The sequence below is a fragment of the Pristiophorus japonicus genome, chromosome 2 (genome assembly GCF_044704955.1).
Source record: "Pristiophorus japonicus isolate sPriJap1 chromosome 2, sPriJap1.hap1, whole genome shotgun sequence".
Classification (NCBI taxonomy): domain Eukaryota; kingdom Metazoa; phylum Chordata; class Chondrichthyes; family Pristiophoridae; genus Pristiophorus; species Pristiophorus japonicus.
In genome coordinates this window covers 360,638,152-360,661,807 of record NC_091978.1, presented here as the reverse complement: position 1 = coordinate 360,661,807, position 23,656 = coordinate 360,638,152, and the positions used below count along the sequence as shown (strand labels likewise).

General features: G+C 51.4%; 1 protein-coding gene across 1 annotated transcript in view; it reads left to right on the top strand.

Annotated features, from left to right (window-relative positions):
* LOC139231823 (protein FAM13A-like) overlaps positions 1 to 23,656 on the top strand; it is a 143,830-nt gene that overhangs the window by 17,227 nt on the left and 102,947 nt on the right. Inside the window, exon 2 of the mRNA XM_070862535.1 lies at positions 13,220 to 13,429. Coding sequence (XP_070718636.1) covers positions 13,220 to 13,429 — 210 coding nt within the window. The remainder of the gene's footprint in view (positions 1 to 13,219; positions 13,430 to 23,656) is intronic.

The following is a 23,656-nucleotide window of genomic DNA, read 5'->3' as shown; positions in this document are numbered from 1 at the left end:
CTTCAGTACCCCATTCCTGCTTTCTCGCCATACCCCTTGATAGAAACATAGAAAATAGAATCATGACAGACAAAATTGCGGATGTTTCTGTGACCTCTTGTTTCATTTCGTGAAGGACAATGTCCAGGCAGTAGATGGCGACCATTACATGGGCAGTTCGCTGTGTCAGCAGCCATTGTTAGTTAAGAAGTTATGAGGAGGGTGGCGGGGTTGTAGGGAGATGGGGTGGAGGGGCTGGTGATTCGCTGTTTTATCTGGAGCTTTTAAAAGTTTATTATTGAGTTTTTCTGGTTTTGGATATTTTATTTGTGCAACATTAGGATTGAGGAACTTGCCTTTACTCACCTGTACCAACATGACCGACCTTCTCCCAGGAAGGGACTAGTCCAACGCCACTTGGTGGACAAATTTAGGAATTACACGGGAGATTTTGCAGAAGTGGTTTAAGACCAGTGGGTTGACTGTCATTTAACGTTAGGTTGTGTGCTTCTTACTGAGTCACATAACGTTACTCTGACAGTCACCTGCAGGTGCAGTACCATTAGAATATTGCAACCACACACCATTTTTATTATTTAATAAATCTATATGTATATTAAAAGTGCAGAGGAGATTTACCAGAATGGTACCAGGCATGAGGGACTTAACAGTTACGAGGAAAGACGAGAGAAGCTGGAATTGTTCTCCTTAGAGCTGAGAACGTTGAGGAGAAATTTAATTTAGAGGGATTTTGTTAGCGTAAATAAGGAGAGCCTGCTTCCACTGGGGAGGGTCGATAACCATGATCCCTCGGTACTATTTCGAGGAGAAGAAGGCAGTTTTCCTGGTTTCCTGGCCAACATGTATCCGCCAATCAAATACATTTTAATTTCTCATTTATCTCACTGCTGTTGGTGGGATCTTGCTGTACACCGATTTCCCACATTACAACAGTGACTATGCTTCACAAAGTATTCCATTGCCCACCACGTGCTTTAAGATGTCCTGAGGCCTTGAAACACACCTTTATAAATACAAGTTTGAACTTGCTGGAACAAGGCGTATTTAATAATAACTGCTAACAATGATATAAGATAGAAAACTACAACACGTTATCTTCCATCTCTCTCTGACTTTCTTTGTGTGACTGTCTCTCCCGCTCTCTCTCTCTCTCTCTCTGTGCCTCTCTCTCTGTCTATCTCTCTCTCTGTCTCTCTGCCTCTCTCTCTCTGTCTCTCTCTCTCGCTCCCTCTGTCTCTCTCGCTCTCTCACCCTTTCTCTCTCTCTCTGTCTCTCCCTCGTCCTGTCTCTGCCTCTCTCTCTCTGCCTCTCTCTCGCTCCCTCTCTCTCGCTCCCTCTGTCTCTCTCTCCCTCTCACTCCCTGTCTCTCCCTCTCTCTGCCTCTCTCTCTGTCTCTCTCTCTCTCTCTCTCTGCCTCACTCTCTGTCTCTCTCTGTCTCTGTCTCCCTCTCTCTGTCTCTCTCTGTCTGTCTGTCTGTCTCTCTCTCTCTCGCTGTGTCTCCCTCTCTCTGTCTCTCTCTTTGTCTATCTGTCTCTCTCTCTCTGTCTCTCCCTCTTTTCCTCTCCCTCTCTGTCACTCTCTCTCTGTCTCTCTCTCTTTCCCTCTCCCTCTCTGTCTCTCTCTCTCTGTCTCCCTCTCTCTCTGTCTCTCTCTCCCTGTCTGTCTCTCTGTCCCTCTCTCTCCCTCTCTCTCTCTCACTCTCTGTCCCTCCCTCTCTCTGTCTCTGTCTGTCCCTCTCTTTCTCCCTCCCTGTCCCTCTCTCTCTGTCTCTGTCTCCCTCTCTCTCTGTCTTTCTGTCTCTCTCTCTCTGTCTGTCTTTCTGTCTCTCTCTCTCTGTCTCTCTCCCTCGCTCTCTCTCCCTCTCTCTCGCTTTCTGTCCCTCCCTCTCTGTCTCTATCCCTCTCTCTCTCGCGGTCTCTTCTTCTCTCTCTCCCTCTCCCTCTCGCCTTCTCTGTCTCTTCCTCTCTCTCCCCCTCTGTCTCTCTCTGTCTCTCCCTCACTCTCTCTCTCTGTCTCTCTCTCTCTGTATGTCTCTCTGTCTCTGCCTCGCTCTCTCTCTCTCTCTCTCTCTCTCTCTCTATCTCTCTCTCTCTCTCGTTCTGTCTCTCTGCCTCTTGTCTCTCTCTCTCTCTCTGTCTCTGTCTCCCTCTCTCTCTGTCTCTCTCTCTGTCTGTCTTTCTGTCTCTCTCTCTCTCTCTGTCTCTCTCTCCCTCTCTCTCTGTCTGTCTTTCTGTCTCTCTCTCTCTCTGTCTCTCTCCCTCGCTCTCTCTCCCTCTCTCTCGCTTTCTGTCCCTCCCTCTCTCTGTCTCTTCCTCTCTCTCTCTCTCTCTCTCTCCCTCACTCTCTCTCTCTGTCTCTCTCTGTCTGTCTCTCTGTCTCTGCCTTGCTCTCTCTCTCTATCTCTCTCTGTCTGTCTCTCTCTCTCTGTCACTCTCTCTCTCTCTCTCTCTGACTCTCTGTCCCTCTCACTCTGGCGACAGACCAGCCTGGGGTGTATCGAGCACCCCCAATCTCGCCCTCCCTTTCCCCAGGGATGGGAGGAGCTAACATTCTTGTGCAGGCGCCCACCAGTGCTGAGGTTTTGTACAATGCAACGAGATTGAAGTCAATGAGGTGATTTAGTATCTCTTGTGGCTTTTTTAGCACACGTGAAGGAAGTAGGACAGGTAGGTTTAACAACCACACAGAGTAAAGGTGACGATATTCTTCCCCCTCGCTGTTCCTGCAGCCCCCATGCTGTGAGGCCCGAGCCCCAGCTGGGAGTACGGGTGATTCGATGTCTCTGCTCTCTCCATGTCAGACCGTGGCCCGCCAGCAGAGGGTGCCGCAGGGCAAGGCGGACGGGATCGCTGCCCATTGCCCTCGGAGCAGTGCCACCCCTCTATCCGAGCTGTACCCAATAATCCACAGAGACTGGAATCCACAAACAGGGATATTCACCGCTTCAATTACAAAATCCTGTGTACCTAATGCAGGGAGGATGTTTCCCCTGGGCTGGGGAGTCTAGAACCAGGGGTCACAGTCTCAGAATAAGGGGTCGGCCATTTAGGACTGAGATGAGGAGCAAAGTTCTTCACTCAGAGGGTGGTGAATCTTTGGAATTCTCCACCCCAGAGGGCTGTGGAGGCTCAGTCGTTGAGTATATTCAAGTCAGGCATCGATAGATTTTTGAATATTAAGGGATTCAAGTGATATGGGGATCGGGCAGGGAAATGAAGTTGAGGTAGAAGATCACCATGATTTATTGAATGGCGGAGCGGGCTCGAGGGGCCGAATGGCCGCCTCCTGCTCCTAATGCTGATGTTCTGGTGTTCCAGTTATATTCACACATCAGGGTCATTTAGGGCAGTGCCGACATTTGCACGTTTTTCGGATGGCCAGCACAGTATCTGCTCATGACAACTGAGCCAGACTGTGGTTTCAGCAGGTCAACAGTTACACATCAGCATAGCCAGACCCGCACTCCCGGGACAGTACAGGGACCCGCGCTCCCGGGACAGTACAGGGACCCACGCTCCCGGGACAGTACAGGGACCCACGCTCTCCGGACATTACAGGGACCTGCGCTCCCGGGACAGTACAGGGACCCACGCTCCCGGGACAGTACAGGGACCCGCGCTCCCGGGACAGTACACGCTCCCGGGACAGTACACAGACCCGCGCTCCCGGGACAGTACACGCTCCCGGGACAGTACACAGACCCGCGCTCCTGGGACAGTACAGGGACCCACACTCCCGGGACAGTACAGAGACCCGCGCTCCCGGAACAGTACACAGACCCGCGCTCCCGAGACAGTACACGCTCCCGGGACAGTACACAGACCCGCGCTCCTGGGACAGTACATGGACCCACGCTCCCGGGACAGTACACAGACATAACATAACATAAGAACATAAGAATTAGGAACAGGAGTAGGCCATCTAGCCCCTCGAGCCTGCTCCGCCATTCAACAAGATCATGGCTGATCTGGCCGTGGACTCAGCTCCACTTACCCGCCCGCTCCCCATAACCCTTAATTCCCTTCTTGGTTAAAAATCTAGCTATCTGTGACTTGAATACATTCAATGAGCTAGCCTCAACTGCTTCCTTGGGCAGAGAATTCCACAGATTCACAACCCTCTGGGAGAGGAAATTCCTTCTCAACTCGGTTTTAAATTGTCTCCCACGTATTTTGAGGCTGTGCCCCCTAGTTCTAGTCTCCCCAACCAGTGGAAACAACCTCTCTGCCTCTATCTTGTCTATCCCTTTCATTATTTTAAATGTTTCTATAAGATCACCCCTCATCCTTCTGAACTCCAACGAGTAAAGACCCAGTCTACTCAATCTATCATCATAAGGTAACCCCCTCATCTCCGGAATCAGCCTAGTGAATCGTCTCTGTACCCCCTCCAAAGCTAGTATATCCTTCCTTAAGTAAGGTGACCAAAACTGCATGCAGTACTCCAGGTGCAGCCTCACCAATACCCTGTACAGTTGCAGCAGGACCTCCCTGCTTTTGTACTCCATCCCTCTCGCAATGAAGGCCAATATTCCATTTGCCTTCCTGATTACCTGCTGCACCCGCAAACTAACTTTTTGGGATTCATGCACAAGGATCCCCAGGTCCCTCTGCACCTCAGCATGTTATAATTTCTCCCCATTCAAATAATATTCCCTTTTACTGTTTTTTTTTCCCAAGGTGGATGACCTCACACTTTCCGACATTGTATTCCATCTGCCAAACCTTAGCCCATTCGCTTAACCTATCTAAATCTCTTTGCAGCCTCTCTGTGTCCTCCAACAACCCGCTTTCCCACTAATCTTTGTGTCATCTGCAAATTTTGTTACACTACACTCTGTCCCCTCTTCCAGGTCATCTATGTATATTGTAAACAGTTGTGGTCCCAGCACCGATCCCTGTGGCATACCACTAACCACCGATTTCCAACCCGAAAAGGACCCATTTATCCCGACTCTCTGCTTTCTGTTCGCCTATCCGGGACAGTACACGGACCCGGGACAGTACACAAACCCGCGCTCCCGGGACAGTACATGGACCAGGAACAGTGTACGGACCCAGGACAGTACACGGACCTGGGACAGTACACAGACCCGCGCTCCTGGGACAGTACATGGACCCACACTCCCGGGACAGTACATGGGCCCGCGCTCCCGGGGCTGTGCACAGGCCCGCGCTCCTGGGACAGTACACAGACCCGCGCTCCTGGGACAGTACACGGACAGGCGCTCCCGGAACAGTACATGGGCCCGCGTTCCCGGGACAGTACACAGACCCGGGCCAGTACACAGACCCGCGCTCCCGGGCCAGTACACGGACCCGCGCTCCCGGGCCAGTATACAGACCCACGCTCCCGGGACAGTGCACAGACCCGTGCTCCCAGGACAGTACATGCAGACCCGGGACAATACACAGAAACCCGCGCTCCCAGGACAGTACGCAGACCTGATACATTACACAGACCTACGCACCCGGGACAGTGCACGGACCCACACTCCCGGGACAGTACACAGCCCCGCGCTCCCAGGACAGTACACGGAGCCGCGCTACTGGGACAGTACACAGCCCCGCGCTCCTGGGACAGTACATGGACCCACACTCCCGGGACAGTTCACGGACCTGGGACAGTACACAGCCCCGCGCTCCCGGGACAGTACATGGACCCACACTCCCGGGACAGTTCACGAACCTGGGACAGTACACAGACCCGCGCTCCCGGGACAGTACACGGACCCACACTCCCGGGACAGTACACAGCCCTGTGCTCCCGGGACAGTACACGGAGCCGTGCTTCTGGGATAGTACATGGATCTGCACTCCCGGGACAGTACAAGGACCCACGCTCCAGAGACAGTACACGCTCCCGGGACAGTACATGCTCCCGAGACAGTACACGCTCCCGGGATAGTACACACTCTGGACAGTACATGCTCCCAGGACAGTACACACTTTAGGTACAGTACACGCTCACGAGACAGTACACAGACTCACACTCCTGGGACTGTATGCGCTTCCGGGACAGAACGCAGACCCGCGCTCCTGCGACAGTACACGGATCCACACTTCTGGGACAGTACACGGAACCGCGCTCCCGGGACAGTACATGGACCCGCATTCCCAGGACAGTACACAAACCCACACTGCTGGGAGAGTATGCGCTCCCGGGACAGTACGCAGACCTGCGCTCCTGGGACAGTACACGGACCCACACTCCCGGGACAGTACACGGATCCGCGCTCCCGGGACAGTACACTGACTCACACTTCAGGGACAGTACACTCTCCCGGGACGGTTTTGTCCCAGGGTGGAGAGTGGGCAGATCTGCAGCGAATTTGTGGCCGAGCTTGATTTGCACCAGGCAGCTACATTGGGGTGGAGAGGGGCTCGGAGCGGGAGAATGTGGTCATGTTAAGGGGAGGCATGTCTCGGGGGAGCATTTCCAGGGCAACCCCACACATGCTGCACGGTGCTGAAGGCCTAGAGCTGCCACCAGCCCCCCCGAGGGCCTCACGTTGGCCCCAACTCCTAACCAGAGAACGTTAGATTGGGATCTCAGCAGTGGACAGTTGCGAGGACCAACCAGTGTCCCAGCCCTGCCTAACACAGTGTTGAGGCTCTAACACGTTGTGTCACCCCATCACCCTGCCACCAGTGATGTTACTGCAGCACCTCCACTGGCCGAAGGTTGCAATTACAACGTGACATGTTTACATAGCCATTTTCCATTGTAAATGTGGACATAGAAATTTATAATGGGGAAATATAAAAAATAAGGACAGAATGTATGACTTTAAAATGGGGACTGAATTGCATCTGTGTGTAACCTGGTCCAATTGTTCCCGTCTCTTGACCCAACCTCACCTGGAGACCCCACCTAGAGACCCCACCTAGAGACCCCACCTGGAGACCCCACCTGGAGACCTCACTCACCTGGAGACCCGACCTGGAGACTTCACCTGGAGACCTTACCTGGAGACCTCACCTGGAGATCCTACCTGGAGACCTCACCTGGAGACCTCACCTGGAGACCTCACCTGGAGACATCATCTGGAGATGCTACCTGGAGATCTCACCTAGAGATCTCAATCACCTGGAGACCCCACATGGAGACCTCACATAAAGACCCCACCTGGAGACATCACCCGAAGATCCCACCCAGAGAGCCCACCTGGAGACCTCACTCACCTGGAGACCTCACTCACCTGGAGACCTCACTCAACTGGAGACCCCACCTGGAGACCTCACTCAACTGGAGACCCCACCTGGAGACATCACTCACCTGGAGACCCCACCTGGAGACTTTACCTGGAGACCTCACCTGGAGATCCTACCTGGAGACCTCACCTGGAGACCTCACCTGGAGACCTCACCTGGAGATCCCACCTGGAGACCCCACCTGGAGACCTCACTCACCTGGAGATCTCACCTGGAGACCTCATCTGGAGACTTCACCTGGAGATCTCACCTGGAGTTCTCATTCACCTGGAGACCCCACATGGAGACCTCACATAAAGACCCCACCTGGAGACCTCACCCGAAGATCCCACCCGGAGACCCCACCTGGAGACTTCACTCACCTGGAGACCTCATCTGGTCACCTCACCTGGTCACCCCACCAGAAGACCTTACTCACCTGGAGACCTCACTCACCTGGAGACCTCACTCACCTGGAGACCCCACCTGGGATACCTCACCCAGAGACCCCACATGGAGACCCCATCTGGAGACCCCACCTGGTCACCCCACCAGGAACCCCTACCTGGAGACCTCACTCACCTGGAGACCTCACTCACCTACAGACCCCACCTGGAAACCCCACCTGGAGACCCCACCTGGTCACCCCACCAGGAGACCCTACCTGAAGACCTCACTCTCCTGGAGACCCCACATGGAGACCCCACATGGACACCTCATTCACCCCTCCTGGTCTTGACTCTACGAGTGCAATGCCATGGAAGATCAACTTGCAAATAACAATTGTCTCGGTTTTGGGGCATGTAGCTCACCATCTGGGGTACGAGTTCCTCCGTGCAGTACCTTTCAGAAATTGGTTAATGTATTGGGGTAGAAGTGTTTAGGCATTTTACTAACGGCGTATAACCGTGTATTTATTTTTAAATGGGTTGGCATGCGTCATGCCATTAAAATGGTGAATGAGGCACTGCACTGAATCACAACAACCATTTCATTCAAATTAGCTGACAGAGGAATTTGTAGCCCTCTAGGTGTATATGATATTTATAAGTGGCACTTATAGTTGTATTGCCCTTGAGCAGATTATATATTCTCGCACTCCTGATGGTAATCGGTAGGATCATCAGATCAGGAAGAATTCACCTTGCGGCAGGGTAAGTTTAGTGTGTGATCCCTGTGAAGAAGAGAAGGCAAGCTCAATAATACTTTTGCTTGGAAAAGCTTTGAACCAGACCAGCAGATCTCCTGTGTTGTTAGAATCATAGAATGGTTACAGCACAGAAGGAGGCCATTCGGCCCGTCGAGCCCGTGCCGGCTCTCTGCAAGAGCACCTCAGCTAGTCCCACTCCCCCGCCCTTTCCCCGTAGCCCTGCAAATTCTCTTCCTTCAGGTGCTTAGCTAATTCCCTTTTGAACGCCATGATTGAGTCTGCCTCCCCCACCCTCTCAGGCAGCGCATTCCCGATCCTAACCACTCGCTGCGTAAAAAAGTTTTTTCTTACGTCGCCTTTGGTTCTTCGGCCAATCACCTTAAAGCTGTGTCCTCTGGTTCTCGACCCTTCCACCAATGGGAACAGTTTCTCTCTCTCTACTCTGTCCAGACACCATCATGATTTTGAACACCTCGATCAAATCTCCTCTCAACCTTCTCTGCTCCAAGGAGAACAACCCCAGCTTCTCCAGTCTATTCCCGTAACTGAAGTCCCTCATCCCTGGAATCATTCACTTAAATCTTTTCTGCACCCTCTCTAAGGCCTTCACATCCTTCCTAAAGTGCGGTGCCCAGAATCGGACACAATGCTCCAGTTGAGGCTGAACAAGTGTTTTATACAGGTTCATCATAACCTCCTTGCTTTTGTACTCTATGCCTCTATTTATGAAGCCCAGGATCCCGTATGCTTTTTAATTGCTTTCTCAACCTGCCCTGCCACCTTCAACAATTTCTGCACATATACCCCCAGGTCTCTCTCTTCATGCTCCCCCTTTAGGATTGTACCCTTTAGTTTATATTTCCTCTCCTCATTCTTCCTACCAAAATGTATCACTGCATTTTCCTGCGTTAAATTTCACCTGCCACGTGTCTGCGCATTTCACAAGCCTGTCTATATCCTCTTGAAACATATCACTCTCCTCCTCACTGTTCACGATACTGCCAAGTTTTGTGTCATCTGCAAATTTTGAAACTGTGCCCTGTACACCCATGTCCAAGTCATTAATGTATATCAAGAAAAGCAGTGGTCCTAAAACTGACTCCTGAGGATCATCACTGTATACCTTCCTCCAGTCTGAAACACAACCGTTCACCTCTACTCTCTGTTTCCTGTCACTTAGCCAATTTTGTATCCATGTTGTCACTGTCCCTTTTATTCCATGGGCTTCAACTTTGCCGGCAAGCCTATTGTGTGGCACTTTATCAAACGCCTTTTGGAAATCCATATACACTACGTCAACCGCATTGCCCTCATCAACCCTCTGTTACCTCATCAAAAAACTCGGTCAAGTTAGTGAAACATGATTTGCCTTTGACAAATCCGTGCTGGCTTTCCTTAATTAGTCCACACTTGTCCAAGTGATTGTTAACTTTGTCCCTGATTATCATTTCTAAAAGCTTCCCCACTGCCGAGGTTGAACTGACTGGCCTGTAGTTGCTGGGTTTATCCTTACACCCTTTTTGAACAAGAGTGTAACATTTGCAATTGATAGTTGTTACTCATAGTGAGTCCCAACTGCACCTCTCTCTACCGCCTTTGTGCTGTCAGACTGCTGGTCCCACATCCGGCCTTGGATCAGCCGTAATTGCCTCCAATTAAACCCTTCAAGCCATCATCTTCGTCTCCCTGCCACAAACTCCGAACTCCCTGCACCCACCACCCCTGGGCTACTGCCTCAGGCTGACCACAGCCGTGGCGTGCTTGTCAACCCAGAGCTGAGCTTCCGATCCCATTGCCTCTCCCATCACATAGACCGCTTACTTCCTCCTCCGTAAAATCCCTGCCTCAGCCCATCTGCTGCTGAAATTCTCATCTGTGGGGGGGTGGGGGGGTGGGGGGGGGGAGGGAAGGGGGGTGGCGGAGGGAAGGGGGTGGTGGGGGTGGCAGGGCGGGGGAGGGGGTGATGGGGGAGTGGAAGAAGCATCCTAGCGCCTGAAGATGAAAGAAAAAATCCTGCTGAAAAATTGAATAAAGCTCGCCCGCACTGCCCCACTGCTGCAACAAATAATTCAAAGTTGACAAAGTGAAATTTCAGTACCTACCTTGCGCTCCGGACGATATCGGCCCGAGATCGTCGCGGGACCGACTGCCTTCCCCTTGGCCGGTCTCAGCACCAGGTAGCTATCGCAGGCACAAGACTGAATTTTGCAAACGTGGGGCTACGTGGGCGTTGCACGTTCGGTGACGTCACCCGGCGGGCGGGGCTAGCGAGCGCAGCGCAAACTGTCGGCGCCGCCGCTAAACCGTCACTGACGTTGGCGGCAGGCGCTGACAGCGCGGTGCACGGGCGGGAGTTGCTCAGCGCCCCCTCAGTGACCCTCTAGGGTGCTGACGGGTGGCGCAAACCAACCGAACCTCTAGCCCGAGAGCTTCACGCACCGATCGGTGCTGAGAGCAAATGGATCTGGAAAGCCCAATGACGTCAAGCCCGAGAACTGCCATAAGGACACAGGTCTCTGACGGAAAAGAACATTGAGCCCGTTTGAAGGACATGTTCTAAATGACGAGGGCTCTGGATAGAGTCGATGGAGAGAAGTTGCTTCCACTGGCAGGAAGGTTGATAACCAGAGGGGAGATGAGGGGAGGTTTTTTTTTTAACGCAGCGAGTTGTTACGACCTGGAAGGTGCTGCCTGAGAGGGCAGTGGGAGCAGATTCAATCGGAACTTTCAAAAGGGAATTAGATAAATGTTTGAAAAAGAAAAATTTGCAGGACCATATGGGGAAAGAGCAGGGGGGGGAGTGGGACTAATTGAACGGCTCATTAAAAGCCGGTACAGGCACGATGGGCCAAATGGCCTCCTTCTGTGCATTGTGACTAAATTAAACTATCAGCTTTGTTGAATGCAGGATGGGTTAGAATGCGCCGGCTCTGGGTTGTCTCGGACCATAACGACTCAAACTCCGTGCTCCTAGTGGGTGTCGTTGGATAGTCGTCAGGAGTGGAAACGTCAGCTGATTCTCCGATTCTCTGCCGCCCCCCCACCCACCCCCAGCAGCACGAGGGCCGGTTGTAACTCCCCCCCCCCACCCTCCCCGCCACCAGCTCCGAGGGGTTCCCGAGACCTCCTTTAACGGCCCGGCCCAGCTGCTCGCTGGCCCGGATGCTCCGTCTGCAGCGACTACTCAGGGTCGAGATTTCTTCACCCTCTGTCAGCAACATCCACAGGCACTTTCTGTGGATCCATCGCCCACTGAGAATGGACAGATGACTGGCGTTGGCTGGGGCGGGCCGCGGGGGGGGGGGACATTGTAAGTCCCGGCCTCCTCCTCGGTAACCAGCGGAAACAGATTTAAGATCATTAGCAAAAGCAAACAGAGGGGACAGGAGAGTTATTTTACGCAGCGAGTTGTTGTGATCGGGAACACACCGCCTGAAAAGGTGATGAAAGAAGATTCAATAGAAACGTTCAAAAGGGAATTGGAAAGGAAAAAGATTTACAGGGCTGTGGGGAAAGAGCAGGGGGAGTGGGACTAATTAGATAACTCTTTCAAAGGGCCGAATGGCCTGTGCTGTAAGGGCAGGCTCACTCGTCTTACGAATTTGTTTGTTTTTGCTATGCCTTAATTACAGTATTAAGTTTCTTAATTTGTGAGACTCAAAGCTGTCAGGTGAAAAGATTTTCAATAAATAGCAGAGCGATTCAATTGAGCCATCTATTTTGTTCTTTTATTGGCACGTTTGGCTGACTTCTCGTGTTTGATTCTTTCCTTGCACGCGTCCTTCGAAGTTCCCCTTCTCCAGCCGCTTTCCGAGTTTTTGATTTGATTTGGTGCGACGCCTCGCCAAGTGTGATTTGCTGCTGTTTTTAATGAATGTGTACTTTGACCCAATCGGTTGCTGGGAATGTGCCTGTGTACAAGTGCGATGCCAGACGTTTGCCCAAAAGCGAGATGGTGACGTGTGATGGAAAACGCACACCAGACATTTATACTAGCAGATCGACCAAAGTGCAGCACATGTGTCAACTATGGCTCAGTGAGCAGCACACTTGACTCTATGTCCAAAATGTTGTGGGTTTGAGTCCCACTCCAGAGACTTGAACACACAAATGTATGCTGGTGCTCCAGTGTAGTGCTGAGGGAGTGCTGTACTGTCAGAGGTGCCATCTTTCAGATGAGGCATTAAACTGAGGCCCCGTCTGCTCTTTCAGGTGGAGGCAAATGATCCTGTGCTGCTATTTTGAAGAGCAGGGTAATTATCCCTGGTGTCCAATATTTATCCCTCAATCAACATCACTAAAACAGATTATCTGGTCATTATCACATTGATGTTCGTAGGAGCTTGCTGTGCGCAATTTGGCTGCCACATTTCCCGCCATTACAACAGTGACAACACTTCAGAAAAGCACTTCATAGGTGGTAAAGTGCTTTTGGACGTCCGGTGGATGTGAAAGGTGCTACATAAATGCAATTCTTTCTTTACAGGGAGTCTTGATTTATGAACTTGCATTTTATATAGCATCTTTCATGACATCCAAAGCCCTTTACAGCCAATGAAGTACTTTTGAAGTGTAGTGACTGTTGTAATGTAGGGAACACTCTCCATTTACAGAAGATGGTTGATGCTTGGTAATTGTATACGATTGTATATGCTGGACAAGCATATGAGGGAGAAGGGAATAGAAGGTTATGCTGATAGATTTAGATGAGGAAAGATGGGAGGAGGCTCGAGTGGAGTGTAAACGCCGACATGGACTAGTTGGGCCGAATGGCCAGTTTTCCGTGCTGTAGATCCTGTGTAATCCTACGATTGATGGGCATGGATCTAAAGAGGCAGCGTACATTCTAACTCTGTGGTGGCTTTTCCCTTGTAGGACTGGATCAGGAAGGGCTTTTCCGAGTGAACGGGAACGTGAGGGTGGTGGAGCGACTGCGGCAGAAGTACGACCGGGGGGGGAAGCCGGACCTGGCCCAGGAGGCCGACATCTGCTCGGTCGCCAGTCTCCTCAAGCTGTTCCTGCGGGAGCTCCCAGACGCCCTGATCGTCTCCCAGCTGCACGCGCAGTTCATGCAGCTCTATCAGGGTAAGTGGACTTTGGGGCGAGGGGGGAGGGGGGCAGCGAGAGAACGGGTAACCTGGACGTTTGTACCCCTAATGGGCGCAACATCGGTGGCACATGTCACGGAGGAGCGGATCCCGCCTGTAACGTATGCACCTGTGACCATGCTCACAGGTCTGTAACATTGATGAGCCTATTGCCGCACTAGTCTGATGATGTCTGAGCTTGTAAGCTAAGCAGAGTTAAGCCTGGTTAGTACTTGGATGGAAGACTGCCTGGGAGTACCACGTGCAGCAGTAGGCTTTTACTTAAAATAGTTGTAGAGCTGATGACACCGGTACGCTCGCGGCCTTCCGCGAGAGGTGCCGTCGGAGGGACTGGAGTGCATCATCACCCTCGGCAACCAAATTTTAATTTGATCATTTAAAGTTTAATTTGTTTAACTTGCCGGTTATAGTGCCCCTTTAACAAGGAGACACTTGATTTATAGGTTCACAAAAATTGTTGTGGAACTGTTTAAGGCACTTGATTTAAAGTTTCAGTTGTCGAGCTGATGATGGCGCCTGAGGGACTGGAGTGCATCATCACCCCCGGCAACCAAATGTTAATTTGATCTAAGTTTACAGTAAAAAGTTAATTTGTTTATTTGTCAGTTTTAATGCCCACCTTTAATAAGGGAGCACTTGTTTTATGATTTCAACTAAATAATTGTAGAGCTGACAATGGCGCCGAAGGGACTGGAGTGCATCATCACCCCCGGTAACCAAATTTTAATTTGACCATAGTTTTCCAAAAAAGTATAATTTGTTAATTTGTCAGTTCTTGTGCCTCTTTAAGAAGGGGGGACTTGATTTAAACTGTACTTTAAAATAGTTGTAGAGCTATTGAATTGGGAGTGGCTTAGCCAGTCACGTGATGTTCACAAGACTCAATAAAACCCCAGCCAGTTGGGTTCGGGGGATCCACGATGAGGTAGGTGGTTGTGAGCCTGGTGGATAAACTGGTAATGTGTAGTGTGATTGTTAAACCTTTGTTCATAATCCAACTAGATTTAATAGCAATGTGTTGCTCTGAATTCTTAAGCAAAGAACCCATGAAGCAAATACATTGCACTGTCCAAGATCAATCCTGATTCACTCCTGGGTGGGAGGGGCAGGGTGGGAATTAACACTATTGACTTTTTGGGTAAAACCCATCACCCCTGTGCTTGCTGTGGTGATCCAAAACTCGGCTGCCCGTGTCCTAACTCTCACCAAGTCCCGCTCACCCATCACCCCCTGTGCTCACTGACCTACATTGGCTCCCAGTTAAGCAACAACTCGATTTCAAAATTCTCAACCTTGATTTCAAATCCCTCCCTATCTCTGTAATCTCCTCCAGTCCCACAACCCCCCGAGATTCTGCGCTCCTCTAATTCTGTCCTCTTGAGCGTCCCTGATTATAATCGCTCAACCATTAGTGGCCGTGCCTTCTGTTGCCTGGGCCCCAAGCTCTGGAACTCCCTGCCTAAACCTCTTCGCCTCTCTACCTCTCTCTCCTCCTTCAAGACGCTCCATAAAACATACCTCTTCGACCAAGCTTTTGGTCACCTGCACTAATTTCAACTTATTTGGCTCGGTATCAAAATGTTATTGCATAACACTTCTGTGAAGCGCCTTGGAACGTTTCACTACGTTAAAGGCGCTATAGAAATACAAGTTGTTGTTGTTGATTGAGCTGAGAATGAGGACATGAACTGTTCCACACTACGCTGCTCCACAGTGCCATCCAGCGGCCAGAGCCTGCAACCACAAGCATAGGGCCAAGAGGAGGCCATTCAGCCCCTCGAGCCTGTTCCGCCATTCAATTAGATCATGGCTGATCTGTATCTTAACTCCATCTAGCCGCCTTGGTTCTGTAACCCTTAATAGCCCAACAAAAAATCTATTAATCTCAGTTTTGAAAGTTTAATTTGACCCCCAGCCTCAACCGCTTTTTGGGTGGTGAGAGTTCCAGATTACCACTTTGTGCGAAGTAGTGCTTCCTGACATCGCTCCTGAAAGGCCTAGCTCTAATTTTAAGGTTATGCCCCCCTTGTTCTGGACTCCCCTTCCAGAGGAAATAATTTCTCTCTATCTACCCCATCATCCTTTATTCATCTGAAACGCCTCAATTCGATCACCCCTTAATTTACCAAACTCGAGGGAATACAATCCGAGTCTATGCAACCCGTCCCTCATAATTTAACCCTTGTAGCCCCTGCCACAGTACTCCATTGCGCCACGGAGTCATCTGGTGGCCAGAGGTTGCAACTGCATGCAGCTCTTAACGTTTCCTTGTGTCGGAGAGTGTCACATTAGTGGGAAACTCCGACTCCACGCATGACAGGGCAGGTGCCACCAGATATGGACAGAATTAACACTGAAAGTCTCATTGGCCCTGTTGACATTTCATGGAAAGCTGTTAGGACAAGCCGATTTTCAATAATGGATGGAGGTGCTGGTCTATCTGAGGTGCACCGCACAGACAACAAGGGGGCGAAATTGGGTTACGCCCCGTTTGGGGGCGGTAACCCAGTCGGGGAGGCGGGACTTCCTGCGTCCAGCCACAGAATTGCCGTTGCCGCCCCTCACAGGAAGTGGCGCGCAATGCCTCGCGCGCCACTTCCCTTTTGGGGCGTGCTCGGGGGGGCGCACCTCGGACGGGTTCGCCAGCGCTGCGCGGCCTCTCCGCCTGGCGCTAACGCGTTTCAACGCCCCTCCCCTTCCATTAAAGGGGAGGGCCGGGTGCGAAAATTCGCACGGCCATTTCAAGACCTCCGTTCGCCCACCAGGGCCGTGTGGTACCATGGCCACCGCCCGGCACGGAAGCGGAATGCCAGGCGGCATGATGGCGGCCCTGACCCTGCGACGGCCAAGCAGAACCGGCCGGCCACTGAGTCGGCGGGGGAAAAAAATGGCGGTGCGCGGCGCGGTGCACCTCCCCCTTGAACTTCCGCCCCGCGAGCGGAGGTCCGCCCCGGTTCGCGGCCCCGCGAGACTGGCGCTGACATCGCCCAGAGCGGCCTCGATGGGCACAGGCTTATTATCCGCCGTGAAGCGGAAAGGGCTCGGGGACGGGGTGAAAAGGTGTCACCGCGCACGGCGACGACGCTACCGCCAGAGGCGCGGCGGCCCCGAGCGGGCGCACGTGCTACTGCCTTCGCGCCTCCGCTAACTCCTGTGCAATTTCACGGGAGCTAGTACCGCCCATTTCCACCTCCGCAATGCCGCCCGTCTCCGCCCCTACCTCAGCTCATTCACTGCTGAAGCCCTCATCCCATACCTTGACTAGTCCAATGCACTCCCACATTCTGCCCGACGTAAACTAGAGGCGATCCAAAACTCGGCTGCCCGTGTCCTAACTCGCACCGAGTCCCGCTCACCCATCACCCCCCTGTGCTCGCTGACCTACATTAGCTTCCGGTTAAGCAACGCCTCGATTCCAAAATTCTCATCCTTTTTTTCAAATCCCTCCATGGCCCTCGCCCCTCCCCATCTCTGTAATCTCCTCCAGCCCCACAACACCCCCCCACCCCCCCGAGATGTCTGCGCTCCTCTAATTCTGCCCTCCTGAGCATCCCTGATTATAATCGCTCAACCATTGGTGGCCGTGCCTTCTGTTGCCTGGGCCCTACGCTCTGGAACTCCCTGCCTAAACCTCTCTGCCTCTCTACCTCTCTTTCCTCCTTCAAAATGTTCCTTAAAACCTGCCTCTTCGACCAGGCTTTTGGTCACCTGTGCTAATTTCTACTTGTGCGGCTGGGTGTCAAGTTTTTTTTATCTCATAACACTCCTGTGAGGCGCCTTGGGACGTTTCACTACGTTAAAGGCGCTATATAAATACAAGTTGTTGTTGTTACAGCCACACAAAGTCACCAAACACCTCATTTGGGAGCCTAGTAAGTGCTTCTGCAGTAAGCCACCTGCAATGTCCCATGTTGTATGATTCCTGGAAAGAAAGAATGATATAAGCATCGCCCAAGGAAGAAATTTGATAGCTGCAGCTTCACAGCTCATTATTAAAGCAGTCCAAATGTTATGGCAACCTAATAATGGTGGAAAAAATGGATTGCTCCTCAGAGATGCAACATTCCTCTTCTGACAAATGAGGATGTCTGCCATGTTCTTGGGCAACGATCCTAAACAAATGGGGCCCTCAGGGAGAGGTTCTCAGGAGATTGGTCCCTCCAACATCTCGGCCTTCCTTTCCCACGGGTCGCCTACTACCTCTACCTGCACGTCATCGCCTCGGTTCGTTTCAAGTGACAGGGCCAATGCATCACATCAGTCCCTTGTGTTCAACACAGGTTTATCCAGCATCTCGGCCAATCAAAACAAATATTGGCAAATTGACCATTCGCTCAACTATTTTTGTTCCTTTTGCTGGCCGAGTGTTAGAATACTGACAACTGTTTCCTTTCCAGAAACTCACAACTAAACGACAAATGCTCCCCTAGCAACCACAGTATCGGGGCAAGACAATTATCGTGCTCAATGCAGGCATGGCTTAATCTTCCGCAAGTCACAGCATTACATCAGCCTATCTCCGCCTCGCTTTTATTTCTACCTTCGAACCTATTCTAAGCCTTGAAAGTTCATTGGGTCCAGCACAGTCCCGCTGTTGCTAAGGGCCGCCGAACTAGGCCGAGACCAGGATGCACCGTGGCCCCGACCTTGTCCGTGATTTTCCTTTGGCCTATGTTTTGGCACCGAGCCTCAGTCTGGCCCAAACAAGGCCACTAATGTGGAGGAAGCAGGGTTGGGGACAAGGGTATTGTGTGGAAGGAGCATGCTGCAGGGACAGAAGGCCCCAAAAAAAGCCACTCCCACCCCAGCCCAGCAGACCCCAGCCGAGCCCGGCCTGCCCATCGATTCGAAGCCTCCTGGGGCAGGTGAGCGCCTCTAGTGGTGAGGATGCCCAAAACCTGTATTCAGGATTGAGTGCCTTTCCCCTGACTCAACATCTTGTGCTGAGCTCAGCATCAAATGGTCAGAAAAATGATTTGATTTTTTTTCTCGAAGTTACCTTATCTTCGAGGACACTCCCATTTGATCCTTTCAGGAGCTCTGGTACAACAGCTTTCACACTCTCCCAAAGTCCCACTGAGGCATGGGAATTAGCAACTTCCAGCATTGGGAGTGCCCGCACTGCCTGACACATTGGACCGTGTTTGGGGTGGTCAGACGTTCCGCCAAAGAAAAGGCCCCCCCCCCGCCTCCCGCCCCCCAGGAAGCTCCCAGCAAAGGCTGGGGCCTGGCACATCTGGCTTCCATCTACTTCTCAGGCTTTGCCCAAACACACCCATGTCCACAAGTGTCATAAAACACGGTGCGGCACATGGGACAATTCCTCTATTCGGTTGCGTTTCCGGCCTTGGAGTACTTGGTCTTTGCCTCGCTGTGGGAGAGAAGGGAACACTGGGTGGGGAAGAGAAGCATGAAACGAGTGACCTCCCATCCTACCGGCCGCGAGGTGGAGGGGCCAGTAACCCCTGTAAAAGGGACAGAAGCAGAAAAAGAGACTCGTTTTCCACCCGGGCCGAAAACCCGCCGATCTTTGACCCTGATGCAAGTGACCAGGATTGGCTCACTGGGAACCGCTCCCGTTGTTACCGTCAAACGTTCCGAGGGCAGTGGGCAGGGAGGTCCCCTCGTTTACAGAATCCCGATGGGCATGCACACCAACAGGACTTTCTACCTAACTAAGCGAAACTGAGTTCTTGAAATTTTTGCAAGTGACCCCCACGGTTCCCACTTCGACAACAACAACAAATTACATTTATATAGGGCCTTTAACGCAGTAAAATGTCGCAAGGTGCTTCACAGGAGCATAATCAGATAAACGCTAACACAGAGCCAAAGACATTAGGATAGGCTTGGTCAAGGAGATAGTTTTAAGGTGCGTTTTAAGGAGGAGGAAGGGAGCTGGAGAGACAAAGAGGTTTAGGGAGGGTCTTCCAAAGCTTAGGGTCATGACAGTTTCTTCATTAATGATCTTCAGAGGAGAGAAACTGGCCTACCCCATGCTTGGCCCACACATGACTCAAGTTCAACACTACATCCTTAACTATTGGCACCCTCTGCAAGTCATGGAGTTACACAAGCAATCTCCTGAAGATCCACTGGGAGCGGGCAATAAATATGGCCTTGCCGGCTTTGTCCACATCTTGGAAACAAAGATTGATGGCCTGGCTCTTGAAGATGGTGGCTTGGCCATGAAAGGCTTGTGGCTACATTGGTGCCTGCTTGGATAGTTGCCAGACCGTGTTGAGAATGAGATAGGCCATCTTCGGACCGCCCACCCCAGCCCCCCCCCCCCACCCAAAAATTATACCCAAGGTTATGTCAGAGTTTCCTATCTCAGGAAGTAAGAATCCATGCAACTTTACCCGTCCCGACAATCTTCCCTGTTGAAAAGAAAGTGTCGATCTGGTGATGTTTATAGGAACCTTGGTGTTGGATACAGAGAATCTAGCAGTTGTTTGTTTTGTTGCTAACCAAATCTCTGACTTTGTTTAAGTTGACCCTGATTTGCTGGTGAAATGCATTCCACAACGCAATACTCTTGGGAAGAGGGCAACTGGATTGGACGTCACCAAAATCCAGGTCACTGATTGGAGCGTGGGCAGGTACAGCAGGAGCGATGTGTTCGGGGCCCAGGAGAGGCGAGAGTTTGGGGCCCAGAAGAGGTGAGGGCCCAGGGGCAGCACGGGCCCAGCCCACACTGCGATATGTGTGCACTAGATCCGTGCAGCAGAGCTGGTCTCCAGTCGTCTTGGTTAATCCTTGCCACTGGACCAAGACCTAGCTCTGTCAAGCCCATGTGGTGGCTGGTGTGTAACGGCCACCACACGTTAAAATAATCCACGCACAGGCATCTTCCACCCTTCAACATGTAGTTCGGAACCTGGGATGTTAGGTCCTTCATTGAAACACTGTGAGCTCATCCCTTTTAGCGTGGAAGCAAGTCATCCTCTGTTTGTTATGTATATAACCATATAATACTTGCCACCAGAGGGTGCAACTGTTGGAGTCCTAATGGTCACCTGCACACATGTACAGAGCCAGTATAAAAGGTTGGCTGCCATGTTGTTTAGGCATTCTGGAGTTGTAATAAAAAAGACTACGGTCACACTAAGTTTAGCTCACAGTACTCAGCCTCGTGGAGTTCTTCTATACACGACAATTGGCGACGAGTGACAGAACACGAACCTTCACGCAACCATGGCTGCCGTTGGAATATTAGAGGATTTCATAGAGAGTGATGATTGGGAAGCCTTCGTCGAGCGTCTCGACCAGTACTTCGTGGCCAACGAGCTGGAAGGAGACACTAACGTGGTCAAGCACAGAGCCGTTCTCCTCACCGTCTGTGGGCCTAAAATATACGGCCTCATCAAGAATCTGCTCACACCGACAAAACCAACGGAGAAGGAATATACAGAGATGTGCACGCTAGTTCGCGACCACCTCAAGCCGAAGGAGAGCATCCTCATGGGCAGGTATCGTTTTTACACGCTCCATCGCTCCGGGGGCCAGGACGTGGTGGATTATGTCGCGGGACCTTGTGATTTTGGAGCTGCGTTGGGGCAAATGCTGCGGGACTTTTTCATGCTGGGCATCAGCCACGAGGTCAATCTTCGAAAGCTGGTGGCTGCCGAAACCCTAGACCTGAGCAGGCCCATCGCGATCGGCCAGGCATGCATGGCCACGGACGAGAACACCAAAGAGATATCTTCTCAACATCGAAGCTCACCGGCAAGTACCGTGCATAAAATGACGTCGCTAGCAGGCCGAACTGCATACGGCAGGGCCTATACGTCTGCGGCTGCAAGACCTGTGGTGACTCAGAGTCCATCATCGGGGGTAAATGTGAATCCATTAGCACCGTGTTGGCGCTGCGGGGGTAATCATCGGGCCCATCAATATCGATTCAAGCACTATGTGTGCAAAGGCTGCGCAACGATGGGGAACCTCCAGCGAATGTGTAAACACGCTGCGACATACCACGTGGCAGAGGATGATCGATCCAGCGCGGATCACGCACCACAGGCAACTCAACCCGAGGAAAAAGTGTATGCAGTACATACCTTCACCACCAAGAGCCCTCCTATAATGCTAAAAGTCAAATTAAATGGAGTTCCAGTATCCATGGAGTTGGACATGGCTGCTCAGTGCTGGGACCCCAGCTCTTTACAATATACATTAACGATTTAGATGAAGGAATTGAGTGTAATATCTCCAAGTTTGTGGATGACACTAAACTGGGTGGCGATGTGAGCTGTGAGGAGGATGCTAAGAGGCTGCAGGGTGACTTGGACAGGTTAGGTGAGTGGGCAAATGCATGGCAGATGCAGTATAATGTGGATAGATGTGAGGTTATCCATTTTGGGGGCAAATACAAAAGGGCAGAATATTATCTGAATGGCAGCAGATTAGGAAAAGGAGAGGTGGAACGAGACCTGGGTGTCATGGTTCATCAGTCACTGAAAATAGGCATGCAGGTACAGCAGGCGGTAAAAAGGCAAATGGTATGTTGGCCTTCATAGCTAGGGGATTTGAGTATAGGAGCAGGGAGGTCTTACTGCAGTTGTACAGAGCCTTAGTGAGGCCTCACCTGGAATATTGTGTTCAGTTTTGGTCTCCTAATCTGAGGAAGGACGTTCTTGCTATTGAGGGAGTGCAGCGAAGGTTCAGCAGACTGATTCCAGGGATGGCTGGACATATGAGGAGAGACTGGATCAACTGGGCCTTTATTCACTAGAGTTTAGAAGGATGAGAGAGGATCTCATAGAAACGTTTAAGATTCTGACGGGACTGGACAGGTTAGATGCGAGAAGAATGTTCCCGATGTTGGGGAAGTCCAGAACCAGGGGACATAGCCTTAGGATAAGGGGTAGGCCATTTAGGACTGAGATGAGGAGAAACTTCTTCACTCAGAGAGTTGTTAACCTGTGGAATTCCCTGCCGCAGAGAGTTGTTGATGCCAGTTCATTGGATATATTTAAGAGGGAGTTAGATATGGCCCTTACGGCTAAAGGGATCAAGAGGTATGGAGAGAAAGCAGGAAAGGGGTACTGAGGGAATGATCAGCCATGATCTTATTGAATGGTGGTGCAGGCTCGAAGGGCTGAATGGCCTACTCCTCCACCTATTTTCTATGTTTCTATGTTTCTAATAATGAGCCAGAAGGCTTTCGAGAAACTGTGGGGCAATAAAGCACAAAGGCCCAAACTGAGCCCGATTAGTGCAAAGCTGCGTATCTACACAATAGAGCTCATACCAGTCATTGGAAGTGCGGCAGTAAAAGTATCGTATGATGGAGCTGTGCATGACCTATCATTGTGGATTGTTCCAGGCAATGGCCCAACACTATTCGGCAGAAGCTGGCTAGAAAAGCTTAGATGGAATTGGAACGACATCAAAGTGGACGACGCTTCGTGTGCTCAAGTGCTGAGCAAGTTTCCCTCACTATTCGAACCAGGCATCGGCAAATTCACAGGCGCCAAGCACAGATCCATTTAGGCCCCGATGCACGACCCATCCATCACAAGGCTTGGGCGGTTCCGTACATGATGAGGGAGAAAGTCAAGATCGAACTGGACAGACTCCAAAGCAAAGGAATCATATCGCCAGTCGAGTTCAACGAGTGGGCCAGTCCAGTTGTTCCAGTGTTGAAAAGCGATGGCATGGTCAGAATCCTCAGAGACTACAAGTTAACCGAGTTTCACTACAGGACCAGTACCCACTGCCCAAGGTGGAAGACCAGTTCGCACATTAGCGGGGGGGATGTCGTTCACCAAGTTGGACCTAACCTCCGCCTACATGATACAGGAGCTGGCTGAATCTTCAAAAAGACTGACGTGCATCAACACATACAAAGGCTGTTTATATACCACAGGTGCCCTTTCAGGATTCGTTCGGCTGCAGCCATTTTCCAGAGAAACTCGGAGAGTTTGCTGAAATCTGTTCAGCGCACCATTGTGTTTCAAGATGACATCCTAATCACTGGTCGTGACACTATCAAACATCTGCACAACCTGGAAGAGGTTCTAAGTCGCCTAGACAGAGTGGGACACAGGCTGAAACGCTCCACGTGTGTTTTCCTGGCGCCAGAAGTTGAATTTTGGGGAGAAAGATTGCAGCAGACGGCATCAGGCCCACGGACTCAAAGACAGAGGCCATCAAGAATGCACCCAGACCATAGAATGTGACCGAGCTGCGTTCGTTCCTG